The sequence below is a fragment of the Pseudorasbora parva genome, chromosome 4 (genome assembly GCF_024679245.1).
Source record: "Pseudorasbora parva isolate DD20220531a chromosome 4, ASM2467924v1, whole genome shotgun sequence".
In the NCBI taxonomy this organism is placed as follows: domain Eukaryota; kingdom Metazoa; phylum Chordata; class Actinopteri; order Cypriniformes; family Gobionidae; genus Pseudorasbora; species Pseudorasbora parva.
The window spans coordinates 56,212,949-56,222,948 of record NC_090175.1 but is presented as its reverse complement, the minus strand read 5'-3'; the positions used below and the strand labels follow the sequence as shown (position 1 = coordinate 56,222,948).

General features: G+C 36.0%; 1 protein-coding gene across 3 annotated transcripts in view; it reads right to left on the bottom strand.

Annotated features, from left to right (window-relative positions):
* runx1 (RUNX family transcription factor 1) overlaps positions 1-10,000 on the bottom strand; it is a 204,472-nt gene that overhangs the window by 9,359 nt on the left and 185,113 nt on the right. For all 3 annotated transcript variants that reach the window (XM_067442274.1, XM_067442275.1, XM_067442277.1), the window contains one exon: positions 7,926-8,093. In XM_067442274.1, the coding sequence (XP_067298375.1) occupies positions 7,926-8,093 (168 nt within the window). The remainder of the gene's footprint in view (positions 1-7,925; positions 8,094-10,000) is intronic.

The following is a 10,000-nucleotide window of genomic DNA, read 5'->3' as shown; positions in this document are numbered from 1 at the left end:
TAGAGTAGAGTAAAGTAGAGTAGAATAGAGTAGAGTACAGTAGAGTAGAGTAGAGTAGAATAGAGTACAGTAGAGTAGAGTAGAATAGAGTAGAGTACAGTAGAGTAGAGTAGAATAGAGTAGAGTACAGTAGAGTAGAGTAGAGAGAGTAGAGTAGAATAGAGTAGAGTACAGTAGAATAGAGAGAGTAGAATAGAGAGAGTAGAATAGAGAGAGTAGAGTAGAGTAGAGTAGAGTAGAGTAGAGTAGAGTAGAATAGAGTAGAGTTCAGTAGAGTAGAGTAGACTAGAGTAGAATAGAGTAGAGTACAGTAGAGTAGAATAGAATAGAGTAGAGTACAGTAAAGTAGAGTAGAATAGAGTAGAGTACAGTAGAGTAGAATAGAGTAGAGTACAGTAGAGTAGAGTAGAATAGAGTAGAGTACAGTAGAGTAGAATAGAGTAGAGTACAGTAGAGTAGAATAGAGTAGAGTACAGTAGAGTAGAATAGAGTAGAGTACAGTAGAGTAGAGTAGAGTAAAGTAGAGTAGAGTAGAATAGAGTAGAGTACAGTAGAGTAGAGTAGAGTAGAATAGAGTACAGTAGAGTAGAGTAGAATAGAGTAGAGTACAGTAGAGTAGAGTAGAGTAGAGTAGAGTAGAGTAGAGTAGAGTAGAGTAAAGTAGAGTAGAGAGAGTAGAGTAGAGTAGAATAGAGTAGAGTACAGTAGAGTAGAGTAGAGTAGAATAGAGAGAGTAGAGTAGAATAGAGAGAGTCGAGTAGAGTACAATAGAGTAGAATAGAGTAGAGTAGAGTAGAGTAGAATAGAGAGAGTAGAGTAGAGTACAGTAGAGTAGAATAGAGTAGAGTAGAATAGAGAGAATAGAGTAGAGTAGAGTAGAGTACAGTAGAGTAGAATAGAGTACAGTAGAGTAGAGTAGAATAGAGAGAGTAGAGTAGAGTAGAATAGAGAGAGTAGAGTACAATAGAGTAGAATAGAGTAGAGTAGAATAGAGAGAGTAGAGTAGAGTAGAGTAAAATAGAGTAGAATAGTGTAGAGTACAATAGAGTAGAATAGAGTAGAGTACAGTAGAGTAGAATAGAGTAGAGTAGAATAGAGTAGAGTACAATAGAGTAGAATAGAGTAGAGTACAGTAGAGTAGAATAGAGTAGAGTAGAATAGAGTAGAGTACAGTAGAGTAGAGTAGAATAGAGTAGAGTACAGTAGAGTAGAATAGAGTAGAATAGAGTAGAGTACAGTAGAGTAGAATAGAGTAGAGTGCAGTAGAGTAGAATAGAGTAAAGTACAGTAGAGTACAGCAGAATAGAGTAGAGTACAGTAGAGTAGAATAGAGTAGAGTACAGTAGAGTAGAATAGAGTAGAGTACAGTAGAGTAGAATAGAGTAGAGTGCAGTAGAGTAGAACAGAGTAGAGTACAGTAGAGTAGAATAGAATAGAGTACAGTAGAATAGAATAGAGTACAGTACAGTAGAATAGAGTAGAGTACAGTAGAGTACAGTAGAGTAGAAAAGAGTAGAGTACAGTAGAGTAGAATAGAGTAGAGTACAGTAGAGTAGAGTACAGTAGAATAGAGTAGAGTACAGTAGAATAGAGTAGAGTAGAGTACAGTAGAGTAGAATAGAGTAGAATAGAGTAGAGTACAGTAGAGTAGAATAGATTAGAGTACAGTAGAGTAGAATAGAGTAGAGTACAGTAGAGTAGAACAGAATAGAGTAGAATAGAGTACAGTAGAATAGAATAGAGTATAGTAGAGTAGAATAGAGTAGAGTACAGTAGAGTAGAATAGAGTAGAATAGAATAGTGTAGTGTAGAGTACAGTAGAGTAGAATAGAGTTCAGTAGAATAGAGTAGAATAGAATAGAGTAGAGTACAGTAGAGTAAAATAGAGTAGAGTACAGTAGAATAGAGTAGAGTACAGTAGAGTAGAATAGAATAGAGTAGATTACAGTAGAATAGAATAGAGTAGAGTAAAGTAGAATAGAATAGAGTACAGTAGAGTAGAATAGAGTACAGTACAGTAGAGTACAGTAGAATAGAGTAGAGTACAGTAGAATAGAGTAGAATAGAATAGTGTAGAGTACAGTAGAGTAGAATAGCGTTCAGTAGAATAGAGTAGAATAGAGTAGAGAACAGTAGAGTAGAATAGAGTACAGTAGAATAGAGTAGAGTACAGTAGAGTAGAATAGAGTACAGTAGAGTAGAATAGAATAGAGTAGAGTACAGTAGAATAGAGTAGAATAGAGTAGAATACAGTAAAGTAGAATAGAGTAGAGTTCAGTAGAATAGAGTAGAGTACAGTAGAGTAGAATAGAGTAGAGTACAGTAGAGTAGAACAGAATAGAGTAGAGTACAGTAGAATAGAGTAGAGTAGAGTAGAATAGAGTTCAGTAGAATAGAGTAGAGTACAGTAGAGTAGAATAGAATAGAGTACAGTACAGTAGAATAGAGTAGAAGAGAATAGAGTACAGTACAGTAGAGTAAAATAGAATAGAGTACAGTACAGTAGAGTAGAACAGAGTAGAAGAGAATAGATCACTGTAGAGTAGAGTAAAGTAGAATAGAATAGAATAGAGTACAGTACAGTACAGTAGAATAGAGTAGAGTACAGTAGAGTAGAATAGAATACAGTAGAGTAGAGTAGAGTAGAATAGAGTAGAGTAGAATAAAGTAGATTAGAGTTGAATAGAGTAAAGAATAGAATAGAGTAGACTACAGTAGAGTAGAATAGGGTAGAGTAGAGTACAGTAGAGTAGAATAGAGTAGAGTAGAATAGAGTAGAGTACAGTAGAATAGAGTAGAATAGAATAGAGTACAGTAGAGTAGAATAGAGTAGAGTACAGTAGAGTAGAATCTAGTAGAGTACAGTAGAGTAGAATAGAGTAGAGTACAGTAGAGTACAGTAGAGTAGAATAGAGTAGAGTACAGTAGAGTAGAATAGAGTAAAGTACAGTAGAGTAGAGTACAGTAGAGTAGAATAGAGTAGAGTACAGTAGAGTAGAATAGAGTACAGTAGAGTAGAGTACAGTAGAGTAGAATAGAATAGAGTAGAGTCGAATAGAGTATAGTAGAGTAGAGTACAGTAGAGTAGAATAGAGTACAGTAGAGTAGAATAGAGTAGAGTACAGTAGAGTAGAATAGAGTAGAGTACAGTAGAGTAGAATAGAATAGAGTAGAGTACAGTCGAGTAGAGTAGAATAGAGTACAGTAGAGTAGAATAGAGTAGAGTACAGTAGAGTAGAATAGAGTAGAGTAGAATAGAGTAGAATAGAGTAGAATAGAATAGATCAGAGTAGAGTAGGGTAAAGTACAGTAGAGTAGAATATAATAGAGTAGAGTACAGTAGAATAGAGTAGAGTACAGTAGAGTAGAATAGAGTAGAATAGAGTAGAGTAGAATAGAGTAGAATAGAGTAGAGTAGAGTACAGTAGAGTAGAATAGAATAGAGTACAGTAGAGTAGAATAGAGTAGAGTAGAATAAAGTAGATTAGAGTAGAATAGAGTAAAGAATAGAATAGAGTAGAGTAGAGTAGAGTAGAATAGAGTAGAATAGAGTAGAGTACAGTAGAGTAGAATAGAATAGAGTACAGTAGAGTAGAATAGAATAGAGTACAGTAGAGTAGAATAGAGTACAGTAGAGTAGAATAGAGTACAGTAGAGTAGAATATAGTAGAGTAGAATAAAGTAGAGTAGAGTACAGTAAAGTAGAATAGAGTAGAGTAGAATAGAGTAGAGTACAGTAGAGTAGAATAGAGTAGAATAGAGTAGAGTAGAGTACAGTAGAATAGAATAGAGTAGAGTAGAGTAGAGTACAGTAGAGTAGAATAGAATAGAGTAGAGTACAGCAGAGTAGAGTAGAATAGAGTAGAATAGAGAAGAGTACAGTAGAGTAGAATAGAGTAGAGTACAGTAGAGTAGAAAAGAATAGAGTAGAATAAAGTAGATTAGAGTAGAATAGAGTAAAGAATAGAATAGAGTAGAGTAGAGTAGAATAGAGTAGAGTACAGTAGAGTAGAATAGAATAGAGTACAGTAGAGTAGAATAGCGTAGAGTAGAGTACAGTAGAGTAGAATAGCGTAGAGTAGAGTACAGTAGAGTAGAAAAGAGTACATTAGAGTAGAGTACAGCAGAGTAGAATAGAGTAGAGTAGAATAGAGTAGAGTAGACTACAGTAGAGTAGAATAGAGTAGAGTAGAATAGATTAGAGTACAGTAGAGTAGAATAGAATAGAGTAGAATAGAGTAGAGTAGAATAGAGTAGAGTACAGTACAGTAGAGTAGAATAGAATAGAGTAGAGTACAGCAGAGTAGAGTAGAATAGAGTAGAATAGAGTAGAGTACAGTAGAGTAGAATAGATTAGAGTACAGTAGAGTAGAATAGAGTAGAGTACAGTAGAGTAGAATAGAATAGAGTAGAATAGAGTAGAGTACAGTAGAGTAGAATAGAGTAGAATAGAGTAGAGTACAGTAGAGTAGAATAGAGTAGAGTAGAGTAGAGTACAGTAGAGTAGAGTAGAATAGAGTAGAGTACAGTAGAGTAGAATAGAGTAGAGTAGAATAGAGTTTAATAGAGTAGAGTACAGTAGAGTAGAATAGAGTAAAATAGAGTAAAGTAGAATAGAGTAGAGTAGAATAGAGTAGAATAGAGTAGAGTACAGTAGAGTAGAATAGAGTAGAGTAGAATAGAGTAGAGTAGAATAGAGTAGAGTATATTTACAAAAAAACATTAAATTTAAAACACAAAAAAAATAAAAAAATAATGTCTTTATAGTAAAAAATATTTAATAAAAACATTTAATATAAAACAGTCTAAATAATGAGAACACAAGCTTCCTCAAATGTGCTCTGAACACAGCAGCTGCTTCTTATTTGCGCGGGTATGAGAAGAGAGGTAGCAGCGAATGAGAGAGTATGAGCTCTTGAATGACTTAATAACGCTTTCCGCTGGCCGTGATCCTGCTGCTATTTCTGGCCCGTGGATCAGAGGGAGCAGGCGGCAGGAAACGCTCTGTCCCGCGCTCGGGCCGGTTTGGTTCAGGCCAAGTCCAGGCCCAGTTTAGGCTCGGTTCAGGCACGGTTCAGGCTCGGTTTAGGGCCGATTCAGGCCCGGTTCAGGCTCGGTTCAGGCCCGGTTCAAGCTTGGTTCAGGCCCAGTTCAGGCTCGGTTCAGGCCCAGTTCAGGCTCGGTTTAGGCCCTGTTCAGGCTCGGTTCAGGCCCAATTCAGGCTCGGTTCAGGCCCAGTTCAAGCTCGGTTCAGGCCCAGTTCAGGCGCTGTTCAGGCTCGGTTCAGGCTCGTCATCGCTCCATCATCCGGAACACTTCATTACTTAGGGTTAACTCTTTCACTGCTGAAATTAAAACAGCCCCAGGAAGAACGTCTGATGACCAATTAAATGCAGAATTTGGTGTTTAGGGAAATAATTTTTGCTTATTTTAATCACCTTATTTCCATGGAAAAAAAATCAAACTGGTTGTACTTTGATTGAGGGATTTTCACACAGGCCTGCTTCCTGTCAAACACGTCTCACTTCCTCTTTTCTGCGTTCTGCTTCCTCCTCGTTATTCATAAGCAAGGTGCTCGTTTTTCTACCGCACGCGCACACATACACACACACACACACACACAAACACAAACACACACAAACACATGCACACGCACGCACGCACACACAAACACAAACACACGCATGCGCACACGCACACACACACACACACACACACACACACACACACACACACACACACACACACACACACACACACACACACACACACACACACACACACACACACACACACACACACACCTTTCTCCCATCTGCACCCATGAAGGGGAAGAGAAACTAAGAGGATCTCAGTGTTTCGGAGCGGGAGGCCTGTGTTCTCAGATTGGGAAATGTTTTAAACGGCGCGTGAGAAGCAGAAGTGCCAAACTTAGAGCTGTCGTCAGTTCATTTCTCAGAAGAATATGTAAAATTAAAAAAAAATTTTGCCCGGCAAGGGTGCATTAAATTAATCAAAACTAACTGTAAAGACATTTATAGCGTTACAATTTTTTTTCAAATAAATGCTGTTCTTTTGAACTCTCTTTGTTATCGTGGTATATCACGATTTTCACAAAAATATGAACAGTTTTCAACACTAATAACATTAATTAATGTGTTGATCATCAGCTCCTCATCTGAGAATGATTAGTGAAGGATCATGTGACACTGAAGACTGGAGTAATGATGATAAATTCAGCTTTGATCACAGAAATAAATTACACTTTACTATATATTCACACAGAGAACAGATGATTTACACTGGAGGAATATTTCACTATTTTACCTTATTTTTGATCTAATAATTGCAGCCTCGGTGAGCAGAAGAGACTTCTTTTTATATTCCCCAGTGTCAGTGTAAACTCAGATATGTTGCTCTCCATCTGACCGTTTTAAATGCAGAAACACATCCTGTGTGAACGCCGCTCATTCCTAAATCAACACGTAATCAAATGACCCAATATATTTCATCTTCACAGACAGAAGTGCATGTGCGGTAAAGCTCAGACTGTGTGAAGAGTCGCTGCGCTGCTTTAACCGAAGCAAACGTGTGATCTGAACATTCCTCTGTACAGTAAAAGGGCCAGGATTTACATCTGGCTTCTCTGTGGATGAAACAAAAGAAACGATGAAAGAGCAAAGAAACATTTGTGGCCCCACAAGGCTTTTGCTGATTGTTATTGGGGCTTAAACGCTGCCTTCCACTGCGTGTGTGTGTGTGTGTGAGAGAGTGTGTGTGTGTGTTTGGCGGCACGCTCTGGCATGCTTGTCTAAGCTCCAATCAAAGGAGGCCTTGTTCGCTGTATTTGTTATGTCTGAACGTCCGATGATGTGTGATGTGTCCCCACTTCCCCCCGTCACCTGCCAGGAACAAGCAGAACCAATAACAACGTGCTACGCTCGCGCACACACACACACACACACACACACACACACACACACACACACACACACACACACACACACACACACACACACACACACACACACACACACACACACACACACACACTTCCTTTCACTTTCCCTGAACTAGTACACAGTAAAGCAAAAGCACAACAACACGAGTGTTTGCACACAAAAAAATCTTAAAAAGCTAATTCTGATTTATTTTATAAAATGTTCCTGTTATAATAAAGCAATTAATATAATTTTACTATTTAGAATGGATGAAGTCATACGAATAGAATTTAATAGAATCGAGTAGAATAAAATAATAATAAGAAGAATTTATAGTAATATATATTTAATAAAAACCTTCAATATAAAACACAAAACAAAATATATATATTTATAGGAATATATATTTAATAAAACAACATTTAATATAAAACAATAAAAAAATGATTAGAACATTTTTATTAACATAAAAAAGATGTATTTATGTATGGTAATATATATATTAATTTAAAAAAACATTCAATATAAAACATAATAATAAACAATATGTATTTAAAAAAAATAAACAATATGTATTTATATTAATATATATTTTATAAAAAAAATCTATATAAAACGCACAAAAAATAATGTAATATATAACATACATTTAATATAAAACACTAAAAATATTTTTAAAATCCAAATAAAATCTCAGGGGCACTTCAAATAAATGGGTTCGGTTGACAATATATATTTTTTATTGCTGATTTGTGCTTTATTTAACTAGGAACCTAAAGAAATAACCAGGAAATGAAGCTAAAAAAAGTCTCGGACTCCTCGGAATAAAAACCGAACAGCAGAAACAATCACCGTGACTCCATAAAGAAAAAATGGAATATGGAATAGAAGAGGACAGAGCTGAAGGGAGTGGAACAGAACCAGCAGGTCTATTCTGGTGTTGCTCTATGATCAGGCACAGAGAGGTTTAGCCGTCTAACTCACCGGGAATCTGGCTGTGGGCGGGGCTGCTGAAGGGGGGCGTGTTCAGGGTGGGGCGGGGGTTGGGGGCGGGGCCGTGGTGTGGACTGCACCGCATGGCACTTCGCCTCAACTGCTCAGAGAAAGCTAACGCGCCTGGCTTTACCGCTTCATCCGGCTTCTGTCGGTGGCCTGGACACACACACATGCACACACACACATACACACAGAACGGAGATGAGAAAGAACGATTTAGTTACTGACTGTCCATTAACAGAATCAAAGCCACTTAAGCACACAAACACAACTATTAGACATGATCTGAGCACCAGTGCTAGTGGATTGCTTACAAATTAAATTTAAAGTATCGTATCGGATTACAAATATTAGGTAATGCACTTTTGGATTACTTTTGACCCAACTTATTTGACCACATAGATTTAAAGGATTGTTGTGTATTATATATATATATGGGATTTTTTTTTGTTGCCTTATTTTATATATATTTATATATATTCTGTTATCGACATATAAAAGTGCATTAAACTTGATATTTTTATGAAAAGTTAATGATTAATGACATCATAAAAATGTTAATAATAGTAAAAAATTAAAAATGGAACAAAAAAGTCGAAAGTTAACAAAAAACTAACTTTCTTTATTTGTGTCATTGTGACAATTATTTGACTACTTATTTGGCAATAATTATTCGTAAACACTGAAATATTGAAATATTCATAAATATATATATCTGTGGAATTGTGTATAATAATATGTATTATTAATACTTATACTAATATGTATAAGCGATAAATGAAATGTTAAGAAAAAAAAGTTGTCAAATCGATAAACTGCATCCAAAATAAAACTTTGCTCACATAATATATGTGCGTGTACTGTGTATAATTATTATATACATATTTATATGTATAAATAAGAAAAATTATCTAAATATATAAATGAAGGAGTGTGTTTTTATATACAGTAAATAATAATTATACACAATATACACACACACATATTATGTAAACACTAACTTTTATTTTGGATGCGATTAATCGATTGCCCAGCACTAATATATTTATAAAAATGTATATTATATATAAATATAACACACTTTTCTTAAATATACATGTATGTGTGTGTATTTATATATAGCTAATAATTATACACAGTGCACACACACATATTATTTAAACACAAACTTTAATTTTAGATGCGACTCATCGATTTGACAGCACAAAAAAAAATATTAGGACGAACTTAAAGTATAAAACAAATGTACCGCCATTGTGTGAAAATTATGTAACCATGCAATCCATAAAAAATAACTGTAATCCGACTTTTAAAATGTAATATAAACGAAGGTAAATGATGCGTAATTACAAGTTACTTACCCTAAACCAAACCATAACTCTATAGTACGTATATGTAGTTATTAATATTACTCAGTAATTAAATAGAGTAAGCACAACGTAACTACGTCACCTTAAAATAAAGCGTAATCTAATTACAAGTATTTAACTGATTACGTAATGCAGATTACATGTAATAAGTAACTACCCAGAATTGCTAACCACGCACACACACACACGCACACGCACGCGCACACACACACACACACACACCCACCCACACCCACACCCACACACACTTCTGTGCATCTCACATCCTACTAACGATGCTGAATGCAGAGATGAGCTTGTCACTGCTCCAGTAGGGGGCGCTGTGGTGTGTGTGGGCATGTTTTTGTGTCATATGAGGACACAAATGTGTATAATGCCACGGGTATGACACAGGTATTACAGGACAGGGTGAAATATGAGGACATTACCCATGTCCCCACTTTTCAAAAGGCTTATAAATCACACAGGATGAGGTTTTTTTTTTAAGTAAAAATGCAGAATATTTCATGTGATGGGTAAGGGCTGTGTGTGTGTGTGTGTGTGTGTGTGTGTGTGTGTGTGTGTGTGTGTGTGTGTGTGTGATGGGTAGGTTTAGGGGCAGGGGCAGTGTAAGAAGATATAAAATACGGTTTGTACAGTATAAAAACCATTATGCCTATGGAATGTCCCCATATGTCACAAAAACAAACATGT